Source organism: Lithobates pipiens, unplaced genomic scaffold (assembly GCF_037356315.1).
Source record: "Lithobates pipiens isolate NorthernLeopardFrog02 unplaced genomic scaffold, aLitPip1_a1.2 Scaffold_8, whole genome shotgun sequence".
Lineage (NCBI taxonomy): Eukaryota > Metazoa > Chordata > Amphibia > Anura > Ranidae > Lithobates > Lithobates pipiens.
The window spans coordinates 234628820-234652953 of record NW_027507903.1 but is presented as its reverse complement, the minus strand read 5'-3'; the positions used below and the strand labels follow the sequence as shown (position 1 = coordinate 234652953).

The window sequence follows — 24134 nt, the reverse complement described above, 5'->3', positions numbered from 1 at the left end:
ACTCCTGTTTATAGTGTGTAGTTGATGTAAAGAGAGGCTCTCCCTGCTTATGCTGGATTACAGTAAATAATGATTAGCAAACACAGAGCCTACCATCCAGTCCAATGAACAGGAGAAAGGGGTGAAAGGGGTGGCAATCAAGGTATTAAACTATTATTACACATTCATATTAATGGTTTAGAAGCTTTTGCCATTAAAAGACGGGTAAAATCTAAAAAGTAGCCAACATGTTTTGGGGGTCCAGGCACCCCTTCATTAGATCTTTTTTCCAGTGTGAATTACAAGCGCGGGCCTTTTCAGCAGCCCAACAAGCACACTGGAAATACAATTATAGGTCAAGTTCACTTCTAGTTTGTTCACATTGTTGCCAGTCAAGCCCTGATGAAGGGGGCACCTGGACCCCCGAAACATGGCTACATTTTTAGATCGCACCCCTGGCCTTTAATGGATTAAAGTTGTATTTTGACCTCTTAGCAGTGGTGTAGCAATTCAATTTCAATTCACATTACATAATACTGCACATTACGGCAATATTATGGCTAAGCCACTTCCCCTTAGGAAATATGTCTTTCAGGGAAATAATATGGCAAAGGCATATTAACTGAAAAAGGAACCTATGTGTATGTACAAGGGGTCTTCAAAAAGTTTCTGCACTTTTATATGGATATAATAGAGTTATAAAAAAAGTGCAGAAACTTTTTGAAGAACCCTTGTATATATATATACGGCACATTTTCTGTGTATATTTAGGTAAACTTTCAAAATGTTTAGAAGAACCAAAAAGTAAATGTTCACATGGACAGTAAAGTACCTGAGTGGAACCATAATATATAAAACACATGAGGCTTACTGTTTATGATCACATTTTTATTCTAATTGGAAATACAAAACTACAGACCAGTGATAGTGCTTCAATCTTCAAAAAGCCATTGGGCAAGATGTTGAAAACAAATGAACATATAACATGCTACAAAAGACAAAACTTGTCATTCCCCTAGTCTGTTTCATCCTAGCTCGGTGACACTTAACAATTCTCCTGAACAATGACGTGTGTGTGTAGTTATGCGAAGATACAGTCTTCCTGTTCAGAAGCTATAGCTATAAAATCGGCAATAAACTTCATTTATATATGAACAGTTTTGTCTTTTATTTATTTTTTTACTTACATTCATTTTTGTCATTGGTTCTGGCTCTTTAATCAATACATAACACTGGTCTTACTCAGTTTTATATAACAGTCTATAATAAGTTGTTTAAAAATGTAACAGTACAAAAAAAAAACAAGCATTGATGGTAAAATAACAAGCGTGCATAAAAATACAGAAGTCCAGTTTACAAGGTATTAAGTAGAAGAAAACATTAGTGAATAAACCTTCAGTCAGACCAGGCCCAACCCTGATATTGTTGGAAGGACTACCCAGTGCAAGTGTTGTAGCCATTAGAATTAGCCAAGAATTAAGTTTACTTAAGGTTCAGTATTAAAAAGCTGTGAAATTAAAATTTATATATATATATATATATATATATATATATATATATATAAACATTTTAATCACAATAAAGTCACACTCTTGTGTCCGAGGTGCCTGTTGCTATGGCTATTAAGGATATACAACAAATTTTCATGATTTTCATTGTAAATAAAACCAGTATATAAACTCAAAGGCTCCATCTGCCATTGCTGCTTCTCTGCCACTTCTGTGACAGGCCAGCCAGTCAAAAGGAAGCAGATTAAACTGAATGGCTATACACATCTCATCTGCAATTAGAAAGGAATTCATAATCTGACATATGGAAAGTCCTCTTAGAAGAATATAATCACAGAGACTCTTGCAAATATCTGTATATGGCACAAACCCAACTTCTTTAACACGCTCATTTATCAAAAAGGCACATATAGCTATCTTCAGACAACTGTTGGGCTTTCCGTCTCAGCCAAAAAAGTGCAAGTGTAGGACATAACATGCAAAATGGACAGAGAGTAGAAACAATACTATGTCCTATTTCCAGTACCAAATGGATCTACTTTGAAGATACTTGGAACCTAGAACTAAGGCTCATGTCAGATGCGGATTCTATTGCCTATTCATTCAGTAGCACTAACATTTCAACAGCATTTCAAATAATGACTTCCACAAATTGTAACAGAAGTTTAATACCTAATGCTGGTAACAGAATCACCCACCTGACACAGCCCTAAAAAAACAAAACAAAGTTTTACTACCAAAAACAAGGCAATGGGAGCACCCCCTAGAGCAGCCTTTCCAACCAGGGTTTGGTTCCTCCAGAGGTTTCTAGGGTTTTCTATCTACACTGACCACCAATTGAATGGGTCGTTAAAAATGTTCTGGTGTTTCTTTTCAGGACATAATTATTATTCGTTTAAATTCGTGGTGTGGAGGTTTAAGTACACCCAGTTTTAATTTTTTCATTTAGAGTGGTTATGAAGGCTGAAGGTTTTTTACCTTCATGCATTTTATGCATGAACGTAAAAAACCTGCAGTATGCAGCGCCCCCCCTAATACTTACCCAATGCGCACAAGAACAGCTGTTCTCTCAGGTCTCTTCTTCCTCATTGGCTGAGACGCAGTCGCAGGAGCCATTGGCTACTGCTTCTGTCAATCACAGCCAGTGAGGAGAGGGTGGGACCAAGCCTCGTTCTGTGTGTCTTATTGACACACACAGTGGGGCTCAGGAGCGGCCATGCATGAGTGCTCCCCATAGTGAGTGCACTCAGTGGGGGACCTGAGAATAGGTGGATTGGGGCTGCTCTGTGCAAAACCATTGCACATAATAGGGAAGTATGACAGGTTTGTTATTTTGAAGAAAACAAATAGGAGCCTTTTGTAACCCTTTCAAACTCTCTACAGACTACTGATCATGCTAATCTACAATAAGCTGCAAATATAATATTTTTTAGTGGGTTCCCTGAGTCCTGAAAACTATTTTAAGCATTCCTCTGTTGTAAAAAAAAAAGGTTGAGAAAGGCTGCCCTAGAGGATATAAAAAGAACATATCATCAGGACTAGAACTGGACTTGAAAAGTGCCTGAAGCTGTGCAGTTTAGTAGTAATCCGCTGAGTTCCTGGGTCTACACACAGCATAATATGTTCAGCCCCAGCTAGGTTTCATGTACTTAATGTAACTGCTACAAATAAACTTGGTACATTAGATTCTATCCCTTGCCTATAGTGACAAAATGCAATAATTTTTTTTTTTTAATTCCCTGCAGCCTTAAGAGGCTATAAATACAAATGTTTATTATATGAACTGAGACCGTAAAAACACAACATTGCAATATAACAAATATTCTGACTTCTCCTCTATGGCTTATATAAGAAACATCTAAATATGCCGTTTGTGGAACTCCAGAGCGAGGTGGAAACAGCCTTAATAAGTAAAAGGTTTAAATATTGCTATTTTTTTTTTTCTAGATCGTTTCAAGTAACAAATATACAATTTACATTTATAAAGACAATTTAGGAGTGCACTCTATTTTAAAACAGGTTAAACATTTCACCATTTCATGGTGTTTCTGTACAAGCAGGAATAGAAGATTCCTGTCCACACAATTCAGAACGTGATTAACAATAATTTTCAATCGCTAAGTTACTGTGAAGACATGTTTAAATGTATTTGATGCGTTTGATGTTTTCATTGCCAGCTACAGAAGAGTATGATACATCCCTTTTTTTGCAGTGAGGTCATGGAAAACGGCTCTGATATTTAGCCAATTATAAGCGAGAAATGGTAAAGAGAAATGAATTATGAAGATACTACTGAAATATGAAGGTCTTACTGCAGTTCATTATTAACAGTAAACTATAGATATGCTTGCCCTACATTTTTATTTTTTTTAAATAAAGGTAGGAGTAATATACATAGATTGTCCATTTATTATGTATGACCAGGATAAATGTATGTTATATCTTTTGCAGTCATGGTTATGCTAGTACTAGAGATTTGGTAAGAAAACAAGCAACACATGCAGCACTCCAAATAATGTCCACATGGTGGCAGTATTGACCACTGTAACATAAGGATACTGCATGTGAGGAATGTTCTGTCTGCTTTGGCAGAAGGAGCTGCATTCATGTGCCTTGGTTTCCTCTTCCACTTCCATTTGGCAAAAACAACTAAAGCTGCATTTGGATTAATTCCCTATAAGCATTTTTCGCATAGCTTGCAAACAAACTTGATGCGCAACATAGTAATACACTGTGCCATAACAACATGGTGCAAAAGGTGCAGCCACTAAAAGCAAACAATTTCAACATATTTTTAGCAGACCAATAATGAATATCTACGAATTGCTTGCTATCCGTTTCTGTGGTCTACCCATTGTTCTCTACCTCATTAAATAAAGGTCTCTTTTCAACATATGTTTACCAGAACCAATAATGAATAATTACTGATTGCTTGCTATCTGTTTCTGCAGTCAACCCATAATTCTCTATCTTATTAAAGACCTGTTTATTATATTACAGTGTTTAATACAGTTAAAAATGGCAGCAAGCTTTAAATAATGGACAAGTCCAGGATAGGTACCTCTGTTTCTTGGTGCTCTTAACATCTTATCACCTGGATAATACTCCTTTAAAAGGGTCAATTCACCCCAAAGTGTTAGTTTCAGAATAGGTGGATCCTGGTAAACTGGGTCACTTTTTTTGTCTCTTGGAGTCTGCTGTGGTGAAACATGGCGTTCATAGTTCCACAGGCTTCTGCTCCCCCCCAACTTTGGGATGTGGGTATTCCTAACTAACCTTAAGTGTTTTCACACCTTCATTTGCTTAATGTGTAAACAATGAATTCAAATCTCAAGATTTTTCATGAAGACAGCATCAATTGCACAGGACCTGGGAATGTAAGCAGAGAACTGACCAGTAGATACTCCAAAAGATTTAACAAGCCATTAGGTGGTTAATCTTCCCAGTAACTACTAAAAAAAAAAAAATCGGGCAGCCCATTTCGAAAGGAATAGACTTATTATTTAAACATGATACACCAGTTTTGGGTGGCTGCTGGTGGTTGGATCACCCATATAATAGAACAAATAGGCTCTCTCCCACCTTCGTAGGTAATCAATCTGGTCATTGACTTCTCTTTTTTTAAACTTATTCTACATTACGTATAAGACAGATACAGCCCAATCTTAGCCATTGCAGGCAGCAGAGCAGGGAACTCCAACTAGGAGATTTCTTTGTTCGAGTCTCAGAAACATGATCATTGACCTAGCTAGTCTATCTAAAACAGAAGGACCTGACCTGGAGCTTCTCCAAGATACTCCTAAATAAGTTAGTAATACCATATAAATGTTACTGCTACCTAAATTCATTAATTGTAGAGTGTCTAGTAAAGCCGGCCATAGACGATGCAAATCTTCGGCCAGTTCAGGAGGAATCGGACGAAATTTGATCCATGTATGGGCAAGCTGAATATACTCAAGTTGATCGACCCATGGTTGCAGGAAAGAAATTTGCTCAATCTATGGCAAAGCCTAAGTAAACACTACCTGGTGCCATCCTGACCTATACACAAAGCCTTTTTGTCACATACAAAGTTGTAGTAAACAAAATAGTATACATATACTGAATGAAAAACTAAGCTGGTCCATGCTTAAAACCATTAAAGCCTTCATATATCTCACAAGCAGAGTACATCATCTGGAATAAGCAAATTGCTATAAATAAAGCAAATACCAATTTGAGAACATAGTGCCTCATATTCTGTAGCTAGCAATATGCTCATTTTACAAGTAGTAGAAATGCTTTGGTCCTACAATAGGCAGTCAGTAAGAGGGAAAGGATTATAAAAGTCTGGACAGCAGATGATAGAACTGCATTGTTAGAATTGGAACAAAGCAACTTTTTCAGCCCTCTCCTGTCTTACTGTTGAATTATAGTACACTGAGAGATATTTTATAAAAACTGATTTTTTTTGGAATTCTTCTGGTGCCAGCTTTGCTCTACCGTTATGACTACAAGTGAATAGATAATAAGGAATATATTTGGTCAAAGTTTGCTATCTACCCTATGTATGAACTGTCTAGACCTTTATTTTACATAGTTCAAAGTTAATTACAACCTATTTGTGTGTTACGAATAACATCTGAATCCTTACAAACTGAAAAAAAAAAAAAAAAAGATACAGTCACTTACATACATATAAAAAGTATATATACATCTGTAACTACAGCATTACTTTCTCTTGAAAGAACATTATGATGTGTAAAGCACAACATATTGCAACATTTAATACATAGCAACAGCTAGGTAGATGGTGCTGGCACTTTCAACGCTTGAGCTACTGGCAGCTTGGAAAGACTGGTAATGATGCATCAATGTCTTCATAGGACCACAGTTTCTGACATGAGTACAACATTTCTGCCAAAGTCCAAATCATTTGACCTCTATGACAGGATGAAAAGCACGACAGTGGCTTGTAGACCTCATGAAAACGCCAGTGAGGGTAAGCGTGGTCTCGATTCAACAGTGACAGTCTCAGATGCCACATATTTCCACGTGAGACATTCTTTTTTACTTGAACAGATAGTTAATGGCAATCTGCAGCAAAATCAGGAAGATGATAATACAATAGTCTCTTTGCTGAAGAAAATTGCTATCTGTGTTTGAGGCATTTGTAGACAAGCGACTACGCAGAGCAACAATGTTCCTATTAAGGAAAGAAAGAGAAATGTAACCATAACATAGAGCACTTCACAATTCTTGGCAATGCATGCAATAGACTATACATTTTAAATAGCAAGTTTAATGAAGCAAAATGCCAATTTAAGCAGATAAAAATAATAGATGAAAACACATTAAAGTATAACTAAAGGAAATTTTTTTTGGATAGAGTGGAGAGTGATTAGAACCCCTGTCAGTTTATTGTTATCTTTCCCTGTTATGCCTAGTACACAGGATCAGAAAATCGGACAAAAAATACAGTTTTCAGAGCAATCGTACGATAATCTGATTGTTAGTACACAGAGCTGATCACAACAGCTTATGGGTGATTATCTGAAGGGACAAACACAAATATTTTTTTCCTACGATACCAGATCATACAATTTTCATTTAATCAGTACAGTATTCATCCAAAAAAAATCAGAAGACCGAGATCACACATGCTTGGATATGAAAGAATACAATATCTTACATTACATCACTTCTGAAATTGTATGCTGTCATACAAGAATTTTTGTAACTTAATTTTCGATATGAGACTAGCATACAAAAACCCCCCCAAAAAAACAGACGATCATTTGCTGATATTCTCATGCGTGTCCGAGGCTTTAGGGAGATTCACCCTATTTGTCCTGTTTACATTTATCACTGAAAGTAAAAAGAAAATCCCATATTTTGGGTTTTCAGCAGAATGGAGGGGAAAACTTCCAATGGGGATCCTAGTTCTGGTGACCCTGAAGACAACCAGGGATTACCTCTCACTTCCTGTTTTGGCTAGGGGACAGGAAGTGCAGAATATCGACAATGGGACACAAAAAAAAAAAAAATATATGACAGGGGTTTTAACCCTCCTTTACTCTAGCCAAAAATGTTTTGCCTTTATTTCTACTTTAACATCTGTTTCTACAATGTGCAAACTGAAAGGTCACACTTCTTCTGAAAATTATGAGTGACACTTGACCTTTAGCAGTGTTCTGTGTGGCTTCCAAGTACCTTTTGTGTAATGCTTAATAGATTTCTGCATGAATCATAATAAAAACCATGGAATAAATGGGTTGGATTAGACTGAAGAAAAATAACATTATTTCCCAAAATGTCTTACAGGCATGTGCATATTCATATGGTCGGATTCAGGGTCACCTTAAGAACCCATTCACACTAATGCTTTGCGGTGCCATTTATTTGTTATACTATCTCCGCTCTCTACAAGGGAGTTGCAAAGAATGCCAAAGCACTACTGTGCCTCGTGATGCATTTCGTGACACAAAAGAATGGTGCAATTTACTGACTGTTATGGTGCTTTGGCAGCCCATTCAAATACAACTTGAGTTCATGCACACCAACAGACTGGAATGATGTGAATGGACTCCGACTAGTTCAGTACTTCACAAGCTGATAAAGGCTGAGATGGCCTGCACTAAAATTAAGCACACATTTAGATGATTTCTACATCCTGGAAAAATCAAAGATGAGCAGTGTACTACAGTTAGTTAAATAAAAAAAAAAAAAAAACTGCAAATGTTGAAAGAAACATTCTTAAGAAAGCAACTTACCGGTTGATTTCCTCTTGGGTTTTCCTTATAGAGTCTATGGCACTTAGAAGTTCTCCATGGTCTGCTCCCTTTTTCCTGCTTCGACTGCTGTGTGTTAGTAGATGTGCTGGAAAAGGATCAGGGAACACACACATTACTAAACCAAATATTAAAGTTTTTGCAAACAGAAATAATGATAATTTACATATAACCGTTCCGCTATATGCGGTATTGTACATAGTACACCCATAGAACATTTGAAGACTATGATGCAGAGCTCACTCTTGTAGCCCCTAAGGTTCATGGAACCATACAGCTGCTGTATAGACCGTAAGATTGAAAGTTCACTCTAAATGAGACCCCGGGCCAGCGATAGCATAAGGCAGCCAAGGCATCTGGGAGAGGGGCGCCAAGGCCAGGGGCTCAGTCCCATTGAGCTGCTTATTCTAGCACTGGTGGCCAGCCCTGCTCGCACCCGTCCCCATCACACTGACAAGCAGTGCACCACAGCACCAGCCGGGTGCTGTTAATGTCAACCGCTTGAGTCCCAGCTCTGCCTCCTGCACTCCTCCTCCTTTGCCATATGCAGGGCAGATAGCTCTTGGATAGAAGACACCACCCCCTCTCCCTTCCGCCATTGAGGCTGGATCCATAAAAAAATAAAAAAATAAATATCATTCCTCCCAACCTGGGCGGTAGTAGAGAGAGGGTCACGAATGCCTCCAGTAAAGCAGCACCCAGAGACTATGGCTGCTGAACTGGAGGGCATGTGAGATAAAGGGAGCCCTGGGAGGAACCTAGACCCGAGGAGACAAGGGGGGGGGACCAATGCCAGCAGTGGGCCCAGGGGGATTGCAAATGGCTCTGGTACCAGCACAGATGAAGATTTGGCAAGAAAGCTGCTTCTAGGTTGATGGATTCAGAGTCTAGCTGGCTGTTATTGTATCAGCCCTGCCCTTGTACCAAACCCGCAGCCCCTGACCATTCTGTGGGCCAGGCCCGCATCCCCTGACCATTCTGTGGGCCATGCCCGCAGCCACTGACCATTCTGTGGGCCATGCCCGCAGCCACTGACCATTCTGTGGGCCATGCCCGCAGACACTGACCATTCTGTGGGCCATGCCCGCAGACACTGACCATTCTGTGGGCCATGCCCGCAGACACTGACCATTCTGTGGGCCATGCCCGCAGACACTGACCATTCTGTGGGCCATGCCCGCAGACACTGACCATTCTGTGGGCCATGCCCGCAGACACTGACCATTCTGTGTGGACATGAGAATGGTTGGTGGGTGGGGGCACCAAAATGCACCTTCACCTAAGTAGACAAAAATACTTGCACCGGCCCTGATGAGACCCAAGAATGCTTCTCCACAGGTAATATAGAAATGCCTAATAAACTGATGTAAGGGGCCAAGACAAGTCCTTTGTATATAGTAAAATGAGAACCTTGCTCTTTGGCATCATTCTAGTAAAAGGAAGAACATTGCTACAAGCTCTTATATGTGTTATTGCCATGCCCTCATATTTGTTATCTTTTGAGCCCAAAAGGCACACACTTTTGCTGTGCTGTTTACCCATGTCTTATCTACACCCATCAGGGTCACCAAATTCTGGATTGCACTTACCTCATACAGTACCTCCCTGTGCTCAAAACAGACATACATTTTTGAATGTTAAGTGGGAAAACGTACATACAAAGGTCACTGGATGTAGACTCTAACAGCCTCCTAATGTCTTTCAGTTTATGTATTTTGATTATTAGATTAGATCAGGGATATGGAATTAGCGGACCTCCAGCTGTTGCAGAACTACAAGTCCCATGAGGCATAGCAAGACTCTGACAGCCACAAGCATGACACCCAGAGGCAGAGGCATGATGGGACTTGTAGTTTTGCAACAGCTGGAGGTCCGCTAATTGCATATCCCTGGATTAGATTATTATTTATTTTGTATTTAGATTATTATTTAGACCATTTAATAATAGGAAGCAAATATTCATTCCAAAACATCTCTATGGAACCGAATATTACCCATAGATATCATCTTTACAACTATCATTTCTTTTTAGACTTCAGGCTAGAGTAAGAAGCCACCAATTAGGCAGGAAAGTTCTTACACATAACCTATTGCTCCCTATTTGAACCAGAAAGAAAGCGATAGCATTGTGGTGCACAATGAACAGACACTAGTATAGAATCGAGTAAGGAAAACAGATCTTCCACGATTAGATTTATATACTCAGGCAAACACATGCACCTTGACATCTGTAAAAGCAGGCAGAATAAACAAGCAGTCAGTAGCCACAAGAACAAACGGCTAGGTAGTCTGTACTAAACAAGATGCATGACAGCTCAGCAGTGCAATTTAGCCAGCATAGCCTATAGAATTGACTGCCACACAAACACCACAAGACCTTACATGTATGGACAACTATACACCAAAATTCATAGTTTTTTTTTTTTTTTTTTTAAGTTTTAAAGTTTTCTGTTTTGTGGGAATATAAACATGTCAATAATTTATATTATTAGATACTTTGTATATTTTTTGTTGTGGAAATTATTTAGTGCAATAATTCTTACCTTCACTCCCTGAGGAATCCTGGTTATCTAGTTCTGGGGAGGAACAGCCACTTTCTCCTTTCTTCTGCTGCCCACTTGACTTGTGTTTAAGCTTTGGAACGCACACCTGCATGACAAACAATGCTATATGTCATGTATGCAGTATAAACATGTATGTGCAATAGTATAAATCACAGCTGATTCACAAGAACCAGAAAAAATAAGCATAAAGCTAACAATGTAGCTGATATTGACAATAACTGCTTCTCAGTTTTTATGAATTATGCCCATTATAATGACATCGGAAGTAGGAGCTAAGTGGTTGTAATGTTATTACCATAATCAAACAAAGCATCATTATAATGCACCCTTTACTTTCCAAAATGTTATTAGTCTTCATCAGAGCACAAAAGAATATAATAGAACTCTGGTCTAAACTTAGCCTCTCTATATCTCTATATACAATATATACACATTATATAGACATTTCTTTTTTGCAGTAAAGCAAACTAGATCCAATATGGCCAATTTGCAATTGTATTTCAAATTCTAAAGCTATCGTGTGAATAACTTGATCTGTGTAAAGGAAATTTGTAAGTTTTGTATTCTATTTTGTATGTATTGCACACTGCCCTCACTGTGCTCTAATAATGTCTTCAGTACATGTTTGCATTCTTTCAAGTCCCGATTAGAATTAGCTTGCCTATGTTACGTCCCTTGATGTGATACCTACGTAATCATGTGTATAAAAACCCTTCAATTGCATCATAATAAAATAGAACAGTTATTTGGAAAGATGCGGAGTGTATCTTTTGTGTCTGTTCCCTACTGCAGTAGTTAATAATTTGGAACCACTAATCAATAGGAGGATAGGAGTTGACTGTCTATAAATTTCGATGTAAATCTGTTAAACCAGCCAAATAATTAGCTTGCCATGCTTTTAAATGTTTGAAAACCCAAAATCTCTTTTCAGTGTGTTTGGCATAATGCCTCACTGTATACATTTTTCTTAAGCAAATTGTTTTTTGTTAATCTGTTGCAAAGATTCTTAGCTGGAGCGTCTGCTAGTACCAGTGCTTCCTGTATTCAAGCTGAAAAAATCAAGTCACTGCCATGCAATTAGCAGCAGCATGGTCAGCCAGCCATTTGTGACGTCAATTGACTGTTAAGGCCTCACACTCACAGGGGGACCGCCTAATTGAAGAGCCACCTCTGCTGATAACAATGCCACTGTGGTGTTAAGCTCTGGCCAGCAACTGGTTAACATTGCCTGTGAGATAGACAGCACTGACACCAGCCCCGAGATAGACAGCACTGACACCAGCCCCGAGATAGACAGCACTGACACCAGCCCCGAGATAGACAGCACTGACACCAGCCCCGAGATAGACAGCACTGACACCAGCCCCGAGATAGACAGCACTGACACCAGCACCGAGAGCACTGACACCAGCACTTTAATGCTCTTAATATATGTAATTTATACAGTTAATTTATCGCTTTAATTATTTTTCCAATTATGGATGTGTGTGGGGCCTCATGTCTAGGTTTTGCCTAAGGCCTCACAAAGCCTGGAGACACCTCTGAACATGGCAGGCTGGAGCCAATGGTCACAGGGAATAAATTATTTAATAAAAGCCTGATAACATTTGATTTTGCTCCCAGTTTCACAGGACAAATGGACATGCAATTTAACAGAAAGAATAGCTTGGCAATTTTTAAAAAGTGCACCCCTAGGTGTTAGTGGTAGGATCTCCATGTAAGAAACAATTCAACAAATTAACACAAAACAATTAAAGCAGTATTAAACCTAAAACCAAAAATGTAATATATTGCAGCTTACCAATCATTAGATGTGGCGGCTGCATTCGTTTTATTTCTTTAAACGTTTGTCCAGTAACACACCTCCTGTATTAGCGTGCCCCAACTCTGAATAAAGAAGCACTGGGGCACCTCTAGACCGGGCAACAGTGTCAGTTTGGGGGGGGGGGGGGGTAATGTAACAGCAGATTTAAATACTCAAAGTGAAGCTGAGCTCCAGCTAACACTTTATAAACGTTTTACATAAATAGATGAAATTGATCATTGTAAACACCCCTGCCAGTGGTAAATGGTTTCTGATACATCTGCAAGAGAGCTTTTGAAAAACAGACTTCCTGGCCAGATCTCCAGATGAAAAAAAAAGAAAGAATTTCTAAAAATGAAAACTAATGCAACCATCTAAGAATTGGTAAGCTGCAATACAATATATGTTTGCTTTTGGGCTTAATACTGCTTTAACAAAACAGTTTACTATGATGCATGATGTGAAATGTAATTAAAAAGTATGTTTACAAGTCTGTATAACCTGCTGAGCAGGCGTGGCCTCATACTGCTCCTAGTTTAAATTTTGCCACATGCGTATGGCTGTTCATGGCATGGAGACACCATAAACAAGAAAAAAAAAAAAAAGGTTTATTTCTTTAATTGTACTAGGATTATATTACATGGTTAGTTTGGATACAAACAGTGCTTAGTAAATTTCTCCTCGTAAGACTTGAACGTTATTTAAAAGTCAGTTTTATTTAATAATGACCCCTTTTATATATATATATATATATATATATATATATATATACACACACACACACACACACACAAGGAACCGCTGTGTATAAAAGTAAACAATATACCTAACTTACAAACAACTTCTGACTATAGCAGCTAGACGACGATGATGCTGTGCTCCTTCTGGCAAGAGCCTAGCAATACTAGGGGCCCTAAATCTCATGAAAAGAGGCTCCTGCACTGTGCTAGTGTAACTGTTCTCTCATGAGTTTAGGAATATTCAGCATTCCCATGATGTCACTGGAAGACCAGGACATCATCACCCTCTCCTGCACAAAAGTTCTTAAGGTAAGAATAGTAGTTATCTTCTCCGTAGGTGTTTTTTTCTACAGGTGAAATGCGGGGGGAGTTAGCCACTACTGAATAAGAGAACCTTGCAGTTTTTTTTTGCAAGGTCCGCTTTAAACATTATGTGACACCTGTCTTAAGAATAGGTCCACTGAGAACACAGGATGTGGTTTACAACTCACATTCAACAATATCTTTGCTTAATTATCCTGTATAAATACAGTACTGTATGTGTTATTGGTTTTGTGTTATATTTTGACTACTTTAATATTCAGTACAAGTAGTACTACATTACTAAACTTTATCACCGTGTCATAGTGTTGAAAGAGAAATGAAGAAAAAGTATAAAATTTTTTCTTGAAGTTTAATGAGGGGCAGGAATTTAAGGACTGTTGGGTTATACTGCTGCCTACAAGAGGACTGGACATTGGCAAACAAAAAAAAAAAAACAGTGTCCAGCCCAGTATAACCCCTCTTACTTCCAGATGTGTCCCACAATTAACTCCAAAAAATGTATTTTATTGTAAGCACAATAATTCCATATTCTCTCGTTCACTGAAGGACACAGGAATACAAAGACTGTTGGGACATCCAAAAGCAATTTAACTGAGTGGTGAGCAGCAGCAACAAAGCTCCATAAGGCCCACAAAAAAAAAAAAAAAAAATGGGACTGCCTACAGCTCAAAGAGCCACCTGAAGGACCCTATGCCTGAACATTCTCCTGGTAAAACTCTTGTGAACAGAACACCAGGTGACAGTCTTGCAAATCTGGGAAACAGGTTCTCAATGCCAGAAACCACAAGAAGCACTCCTAGATCTACTGGATTGTGGCAGGGAATGAAAGGGGGAGGGGAAACAGATTCATAAGACCATAAGTTTGGTTAATGGTCTGCTTGAGCCACACAGAGACGGTGAAACAAAAAGTTGGTGTACCCTTAGAAGGTTCATCTGGGATATAAAAAATGGGATCAATCTTCCTCAAAGACACAGTGACTGAGAGACAGACTTGCACAGCCTGAACTAACTTTAGAGAATGTAGGGAAATTTCCTTTTGTCAGACTGGAGCTGGACAAAGGGACATAAGAATGATGCACTGTTTGATGTAAAAGTTTGAAACTATCTCAGGCAAGAATGAAGTCCTGCGCCTTAACACGACTTTGTCTCTTAGCAAAACCAGCAAGTGATTCTTCCAGGATAAAGGAATAGATTCAGACACTCACATTGCAGAAGTGATGGCTAAGATACAAGAATACCATCTTGTGGATGAAATTAGGAGAGGAGAAAGGAATGTCTTCAATGGGTTCAAATGGTGCTTTCTGTAGCACAGAGAGAACCAAATTCAGATTCCATGCAGTAACAGAGGAATGAGAAGAGAAGGTAAATGGGAAACTCCCTATAATAAAAGTTTGAATAAAGGAGTGAGAGACAAATGGCACCTGTCTGTAAAAACCTGGGCTTCAACAGTCATGTATTTAAGGCCAGTGACTGTGAAGAAGGATGGTCCTCAAGACAAAAGATTGAAATAGAAATTGCCTACAATATGTCCACCAGGGTGTCTTACTAGGTCAGTGTATCACACATCTTTATTATGACTAAGGCCTATGCAGGAGGCAGAAATGCATCAATTTTTGGGAATTGATTTATTTTTATGGTTTGATGGATTAAATAAAGATATACATGTCTAAAGCCAAGATGTCCTGGTGCTGGATGTTTATTCTCTTCAGCGTACCACATCTGCCTGGGCAAGTAGAGAGCGATGTGGATCATGCCGATTCGCTACTCTCCTGCAAAGGAGAAAAAGAAGAAGGGGAGGAAAGGCATAGATCATGGTAAACTGATCCCATGAAGCAACCAAAGCATCCACAGCTTTAATTGGAGGATCTCTGTACCTGCAGAAAGCCTGTCCAATTTTTTTATTGAACCTGGAGGCCAGGTCCACACCTGGCATCCCCCACCAGTGACAAAAATCTTGGAACACCTTTGGCTGTAAGGAACACCATCCTGGGTCAGGATACTGTCAGAAGTCTGCCTGCCAATTCTTTAATGCCTGGGTTGTACACAGCTGTAAGGGCTGGAAAGTGAAGTTCTAGCCAGCACAGGATGCAGTCTACTTTTGTTACCAATGTAAAACCTGGTTCTCCCTGATGGTTGATGTACACCATTGTGTTGACTGAATCTGGATTGGGTGACACTCCAGCCCTGCATAGACAGCCAAATTGATTTAAGCTCCAGCATGTTGATTGGGAAACAAGACTCATCTAAAGACCAAGTCCCCTGCATCACTAAGGTGCCCAGGAATTATTTCCAACCAGAGAAACTGGCATCAGCCATAAAGATCTTTCAAAAGATGGGAAGAAATTACTTCCCCTTAAATATTTCTGGTGTTGCACGTTGCCTTGATTGCCTTTTATGGTGGAGAGCTTTACCATCTATGTACTGAACTTATTACTATCTATTTTCATTTTGTATGATAAACTGACAAAACAGTTAGCCGACATGTGCCTTACAGCATTGTACCTAAACCTGATGCGTACGCCGTTTACTACTTTTCATTTTATCAATAAAAACATTGTGAAAGAAAGGACAATTCCAGAGCCATTAAGCCAGGGACAAACTGGTCCCTGGTCCCAAGCGAATAAGTCTGTCCAGGGACTTGACTGACTTGTCTAATGATATCAGAATGCTGCATTGTAGAGATCAAATGGTGGACAAAAGGAGACTACCATCAGGCCCAAGACTCTCATTCAAAAGTGGAGAGCCAGGCAACTCCTGGGCTGAAGATCTTGAATTTGAGGTAAACAATTCTGAAGTTTCTCCTATGGGAAAAAGACCCTAGCCTGAGTTGTATGGCTCAAAGAAAACAAATCATTCTGTGATTGGACAAGGGGAGAGGGGGGAGATAAATGAAATGATTGCTCTCAAAGCCATAACCAGTTAAAGAACAGCGAGACTGTATTATCTGGCATGAACAAGAGTATGACTTTCAGATTACACAAACAATCTAGTAACTTTTTTCCCCAACAGATATGACCAAATGCTCTCTGCTTTGAGCTGTGCTATACTTGAGACTGGGACTTGAAAGAACATTTCTTGCTAGGAAATTTATTTCATAAAAAGTTGCCCCCCAAAAGGGTACAGGGCTGATAATAGTTTGAGTGGACCAAACTGCTTGTCAGGGGATTCCAGTCACTTTAGAGAATTAGTAGCAATATCAAGGTCTTTGTGGTCCTAGTTCTAAAAGACCTTAGAACTAAAACAGAATTTGTAGGGGCTACAGGCTGGTCCTCTAGTTTCAGAGTTGTGTACACTGTGCACTGATGAGATCCGAAACTTTTACTTGGGAGTAATAGCAGGAGACTGTGGGGTTGATTTACTAAAACTGGAGATGGCAAAATCTGATGCAGCTCTGCATAGAAACCAATCAGCTTCCAGGTTGTTGTTTTTTGTCAAAGCTTAAATGAACAATTTGAAGTTAGAAGCAGGATTGCTACCATGCACAGCTGCACTGCACTAGATTTTGCACTCTTTTAGTTAATCGGCCCCTGTGATTCTTGTACTTAAAAGCCACCAAGGCCACCAGTTAGGCAGATGCATACTCTGTGGGGGATAGCACAAGAACACATTTGTGGCCTCTAAGGTCAGAGCAGTAAATAAGTGGGTGATTTGGGCCATCAAGTCCCACATGACTGTAGTGGAAACCTCAGAGGAACCGGACAAAACCGATGAATCAAAAAGGACTTAGAGGACAGAATTAACTGTAGAAGAAGGCAACATTTTGTGACTGTTGGCAGTAGGACAACTAAAGGTCCAGGGTACAAGGCAAGGCCTCAAGCATTCATGCAACCAAAGCAGCTGGTAGCATATAAGGTTCAATCGGCCAGAGGTGACCAAAGTTACAGCAGGTGGGCAGCAGGAACTGAATGAGGATGAGAGTTCCATGTGGTTATTTACAAGCATGAACAGTAGCAGCAGATGCATCCTTGTATCTGCATGACAGAAAAGAGTGCATGTTTGCCACACTTCACCCTGTAGATGATGTCCATGCCCAGCCCCACAGCCTGAACAACCTCCATTGTGGAAACTGATAGAAAATACAGCAACCAATGTAAATGAAGTAGCTCTTTGTACACCGCCCAACCAGCTTACTCATGGGGGGAGTCTTCAGAGACAAGGCAAGTACTCAGGCAACTTGTTAGAACAGTTTGGAAAGCACTCCACGCAGAACCACAATGTCTAGTCCAACGGGGTCTGGATGCAGCAAAGCCAAGCTGAGGACAGTGGCATCGGATTCTTCCAATCGAAGAGCCCATTTCTAACAGTGATGTAGAGAAGAGTCGTAATTTATTTAAAAATTTTAAAGAATAGGAAAAAAAGTGCTAGTAAAACTAGAACAGTCTCTTACACAGCAAAGCTGAATAAAAAAAAGATGCTTATCCTCCTAGGACACTAGCAAAAAAAACAGGCATGCTGGTAATGGAAGGGGTTATCCGTGGCTTGCTTACAGTTTTTTTGTTTGCTACTGTACAATCCTTCTGCAAGACTCATTATAACCCAAGGGTTAGACATGTCCCATGTGCCTCAATGGACAAGAAAGAAATACTGTTTATGTTAAGATTTATACGAATATTTTTTTAAGACTAATAACATAGTTCAAACAAATCAAACAAATGTAGGTGCATCAACAGTCTCAAAATGTGGACATCATTTCACTTGGTCACACCATACAAATTTTCTAACGGTTTGCTACCATACTGATAAAATATGGGTTTTTATTGGTGTCTATGGGTTACAAATCGTGTTCTGTTTGCACTCTATTCAAAGCCTTAGATTGTCGCAAGAAAATAAGAAAGATGTCAGTATGTCTTTAACTGTTGCTGGATGTCCATATAAGAAATGGAAGAGCAATAAATAGAATTGACAAGAGTATTCATACAACTTAAAATATTACTAAAAGACAGATTTGTAGTAGTAGTAGTAGTAGTCATAACATGGCAAATTTGCTTGAAACATATGTAGATGTAACTGTAATGCAACAAACCTTTTCTATTATCAGTAAGGACACTTGCAATAGTACAAATACACTGTCCCCAGCACTATGGTTTGAAAGAGATTTACAGTACTTTATGGTACACTTTAATTAATAAAGCAGACACTTACATGATGAGATTTCTGAGCTTTACAGCTACGGTAAGTGTTAGTAAGTTTAAGCTGATATCATACACATGCTTCCTTGATCTTGATAGGACACAGACGAGAGAAAAGCCATTGGGCTTTCTCCAGACCTACCTGATAATTGCATTTCTCCCGCTTTGCCCCTTGGTTACTGAGACTAATTACACTGCCCGAACGTACCATTGGAGTCCTATGCCTGACTTTTGTCTGGATAGCACCATCACTTTCAAACTGAACCAGATCATTTAGCGGGTCCCATGGTCGAGTACTGAAACACGAAAAACAAAAACAGTAACAATGTTTAGTATGCTAACTTATGAACTACAAATATTCCTCATTTTAAATAGGTTACAGAATAACCATTTATTCGTACCAGTGGAGTACACACTTTGCATCGGAAGTCATAGAAACTACTGCTTATGTAAGAAAGAAGCAGAACCTAACTGTGTAAACTTTTAAGAAACGGCTGCTCATTGCCAAGCAGACTGCACAGCAAAGAACATAGCAGAGCGATGGCAAGTAAATGCGTGCCTTGTTAGTAGTGCTGAGCAAAAGCATGGCGCAGTCTTTTGCTGGTGTCTTAGGTGTATGGATGTCTTATTTAGCTCTGTTGTGTAAAAGACTAAGCTATTTTCACTGCACCATTTTTCTTAATCTTTAAAAAGCATTACCCGTGCTCCCAGTATGCCTGAGTTTTGTGGAAAAGCACCAAGAGCATGATCATAATCACAATCCCTCAATGAAAAAGAAATGGAAAGTGCAGAAATCCCATTTCCTCTCTCATTCATTGAAGGACACAGGCATTCAGAGACTGTAAGGACATCCAAAAGCAGTCCAATTGAGGGGTCAGCAACAAAACACTGACAGGCCCAAAAAATGTACATAAAAAACAAAACCAAGTATGCCTTTCATGTGTGATGGTCAGCAATTGGGAAGGGAGAAGGGGAGTTTATGAGTGTCACTTAAAAAAATACAAATAAAAAAAAAAACAACCGATGCTCTAAATGTGCCAAGACTGGGGACAGTATTGGTAAGAAGCTGCAGGCTGATCTTCAAGCTCTAAAGTGGTGTGAAATTTAACAATGTGGGCAACAAACAGTCTGAACGTATTGGAATGATGGCAGAAGACCAATTCCTTTGGTGTAAGTTTGTCGACTAACTACTTGCGGTCTGGGCCAATTCTGAAATTTCTCCCATTTAAGTAAAAATCTGCTATTTTCACTAGAAAAATGCTTAGAACCCTCAAACATTCTATATTTTCTAAAAGTAAAGGCCCTGGAGAATAAAATGGTGGCAGTTACAGTTTTTTGTGTCAAACAATATTTGTGCAGCTCCAGCATTGATTCTGGTATCACCAATTACATCCCAAGACATATGTTCAGTGGATGGGAAGCAGTTAAAGGGTTTCTAAACCCTCTTTTTTTAAACAACAAACATGTCAATACTTACCTCCTCTGTGCAGTTGATTTTGCACAGAGTGGCCCCAATCCTCCTCTTCTGGGGTCCCTCAGCAGCGCTCATGGCTCCTCCTCTTCTCAAGTGCCCCTTTGAAGAAGCACTCTCCTTTTGGGGGAACCTGCGCGGGCGCGCTCTATTTATTGACACAGACAGCGGGACTCGGCCCTGTCCCCCGCATCATTGGATTTGATTACATGCAGCGGGAGCCAATGGCTGCGCTGCCATCAATCTATCCAATCAGAACATGAGACACCGGCTAGAGCTGGCGTGCTCATCCCTGGGGGCAAGAAAGAACGGGTTCAGGCAAGTAAAACGGGGGTCTGCTGCATGATAGAAACTTTTACGCCTTAATGCATAGGATGGGTTTACAACCCCTTTAAGGGCTTAAGAGAGTAAGCGTTAGAGAGTGAGCATTAGAGAGTGAGCATTAGAGAGTGAGTATCGGTGGATGAAGGCTCAGAGGCTGAGGGCAGATCACATAAGGATTTTGCACAGTAGATCATGGATATATACTTATAGCCTCTGAGATCAAAGTAAGCAATCAAATTAGCTATTTATCACATATTTCACTGCAGTTAGGCAGAATTGTGTTCCCAAGATAGAGCCAAAGAGGTCCGAAGTCCAACAGAGCTATGAAAGACTCAAGGTATGGCAGAGACTCTAGTAGAAGGCAAAAATGTCAGGCAGCCCCCCAGAGGGTACACATCAGACACCAGAACAGTTAGTGGAGCATGTGCTAGGGCCACCGGATACAGCGGGACTGTCTCCCTTGTGTCTAGAGCCAGGCATTTTGCAAAGCAAAATGAAACTTAGCTCAAGGTATAAGGCTGAGGCTTAGATACTCACAAACCCAGCTGATGGGCAGTAGAGGTAGGGTCATGTGGCTGAAGGTGAGTAGATTACTGTAGGCGGGTAGAAGAGACAAACCGAGTAGTGTTCCATGTCCCACTATCTCCCAATGCTCAGCCAACTTGACTTACAGTACTTCAGATACAGGCACACCTGGGGCTGTACCATGACTCTTGATCTGGAGGGCACTTCACGGCCAACATAACCAGTACTCTGGTCTGAAATGCACCGCAATGCAGGGCCCAGTGCCTAAAGGTCACATTCCAGGCTAGCCTTGCAAAATGCAGTGGAGCAGGGTTAGGGTACAGCACTCCAAAGTCAAACTGAGGAAAAGCCAAATATGGCAGCTGTGTGTCTCTTCCCCCTGGATACATGTATTTGGGGAACAAAAAACTTTTTTTTTTCAGTGTGATGGGGTCTTCAGTATTTCTGTCTCATGGGTATAACATGCAGAATTAAGTTTCAGTTTAAATCTGTGTTAAGGCCTTCAAAATCAACATTTGCAAATGGACCATGCAGAAGATGTCATGTTCTAGCAGGCACTACATAAAATTCTAGCTGGTGGCGTTACCTTTTGAAATCAATGCGTTAACCAAATAACCCAGCTGCCTTATCTGCCAATGTCAGGTAGCTGAAAAGCACTTTCCGTGTGGGAACAAAGACAAATATACACTGCTAACAGGAAGGATTTTACTGTTTTTTTAATCTTTAAACCAAAAGTATAAAATTTCTTCTATTAAAGAATCATATTTTCAAATACTATTGAGGAAGTATTCAAACTCACTCAGCAAACTTGTAATGCCACTCTCCAGCGATTGGATCTTGTTCAAAGAGATGGCACAACCACTCTTCACCTTTGGCTTTTCTCTCTTTGGCAGCTTTTCTCTGAGCTTCTTCTAAGACGAACTTCTCCTGAGTGGCTTCTGTTTGATCCTTGTTATTGATTGCCTTTGTAACTTGCTGCCAGAGTCTGCAATTTGAGAACTGCAACAGTTATTTGCCAGCAAGCTATTTATACATTTATAAAGCCTGGAGAATGACTATGCTTTTTTTTTTTTTTTTGCCTGCTGAGCAGAATTTAAATAGAAATGTTGTAATGACAGACATTTTGGGTATTTATTTCCACTAACATTATTGATAAGCCATTACTTTTCCCTTCTCTAAAACTTTCATACCTCCGAAAGGAGGTTGCGTTTTGTTTAACCACTTGCTTACTGGGCACTTATACTCCATTCCTGCCAAGGCCAAATTTCAGCTTTCAGTGTAGTCGCACTTTGAGTGACAATTGCGCGGTCATGCAACACTGTACCCATATGACATTTTTCTTTTGGTGGAATTTATTCACCACCAGGTTTGTTATTTTTTGGTAAATGAATAGAGATGAAAAAAAAAAAAAAAAACTTTTTTTCTTCATTCATTTTGCAAATAAGTATTTTTTCTCCTTCACTGATGTGTGCAGATGAGGCTGCACTGATCATCAGTGCCTTGATTTTCTTTGTGCATGTCCCCTGTCAAGATTGCCAGTTACCGGCTCTCCTATCGCTGTTATTGGGTGTGAGGCAAGCACTGACGATAATTGGCAATTCTGTTTACACTGTGATTGGTCACAGCTGATCATGTGGTAAAGAGCCCCGGTGATTGGCCCTTTACCACGATCTATGATCGGCTGTATCCAAAGGACACAGCAATCACAGGGTGTGCCCCAGGGAGCATGTGAGTGGCATGGTTCCGGGAGGACATCCATGGAAGCCCTCCCAGAAATAGAGATTTGCACTGTAGCTTTAGTTCGTTTAGAAAGTGGTTGAAAATTATAAAATTACATTTCTTTCATGAACATTCCTTTACTCGTTTAATCCCAAATTTGCAGTTCTGCTATATTTTAGTAATATTAAATTCTAGATACTAACAACTTCTTACAAGGCCATTCACAACTCCGCCCCCAGCTACTTCACTAACCTAGTATCAAAATTCAAACCAAATCGTTCTCTTCTCCAGAGTCTCCCCCCATTATCTGGAACTCACTAACCCAATCTAACTACTACTCCTACTCTGTGCACTTCCAGATGATCCCTGAAAACTCATCTCTTCAGAAAGGCCTATCTGCCCCCCCCCCCCCCCCCCCGACAACTGTACATTTATTTTCTCCATCAGCCCATTACCCCCCCCCAGTTATTACATTTAGTATCAAGCAATTCCATCTATTCAAACATGTGTTTACAACACCTTAATGGCTGTCCGTTTATGCTTCTGATACTTCCTAGTTTTCATTGTGGAAAGGCACAATACATAGTGCGAATGCATCCAAACGCCATCAAAAACTAGTTTTGGATAGAGACTTTGGACAAAATGACAACTAGTCTGTCAACTAGCCTCTGCGGTCTGCATCCTAATGTCCATTCCAAAGATTAATAATTAAGGATAAATCTCCCCATGAGGGACAGCCTAAATGCAATCATGCCTTAAAGCGGAACTAAACCCTCCATCCTTTGCAGCCAAGGAAGTTGTCATCTTAGCCTCTGTTTGATCTGCGGTTGCCAAGGTGCTGCACATTTGATCAGTTATGACAGCAGTCATTTGATGGCTTGACAGATCAGTTGAGAGCACAAGTAACTGACAGTTATCATTCATGGTATGCCCTGAAAGTAACTGTTTTGGGAAGCAGTTAAAAAGATGGTTTTAGTTCAGCTTTAGGTATAACGTGCTAAAAAGTAAAGTGATTCTTCTGTAAACTTATAATCTTAAATCAATCAAGTTTCAGCGGGTTACTATAGCAACAAAATTCACAGGTCAAACTGTCTTTTGACTTACATTTTACATTAAGCAGGAGGCTGTGCACTGCACATTTCACTATATTTTATAGTGTATTTAAAAATTAGCAGACTGGTGGTTGTGGGTTAGTGCATTGGCCTTTTGGTTGCTAGGGTCCTGGTTCAGTTTTCAGGCATAGAGTGGAACCATTCTGTATGTTGTTCCAAAATACA

At 39.8% G+C, this 24134-nt stretch overlaps 1 protein-coding gene across 9 annotated transcripts in view; it reads right to left on the bottom strand.

Moving 5' to 3' along the window:
- Positions 1-850: 850 nt before the first annotated feature.
- The window catches only part of OSBPL8 (oxysterol binding protein like 8), a 403742-nt gene continuing 380458 nt past the window's right edge, over positions 851-24134 (bottom strand). For 7 of the 9 annotated variants that reach the window (XM_077474149.1, XM_077474150.1, XM_077474155.1 and 4 more), the window contains 5 exons: positions 21938-22123; positions 18961-19114; positions 10801-10906; positions 8240-8345; positions 851-6672 (listed from right to left, as the gene is read on the bottom strand). In XM_077474149.1, the coding sequence (XP_077330275.1) occupies positions 6537-6672; positions 8240-8345; positions 10801-10906; positions 18961-19114; positions 21938-22123 (688 nt within the window). In that variant the 3' untranslated portion in view covers positions 851-6536. The remainder of the gene's footprint in view (positions 6673-8239; positions 8346-10800; positions 10907-18960; positions 19115-21937; positions 22124-24134) is intronic. The other 2 variants (XM_077474151.1, XM_077474156.1) reach the window with 1 other exon arrangement.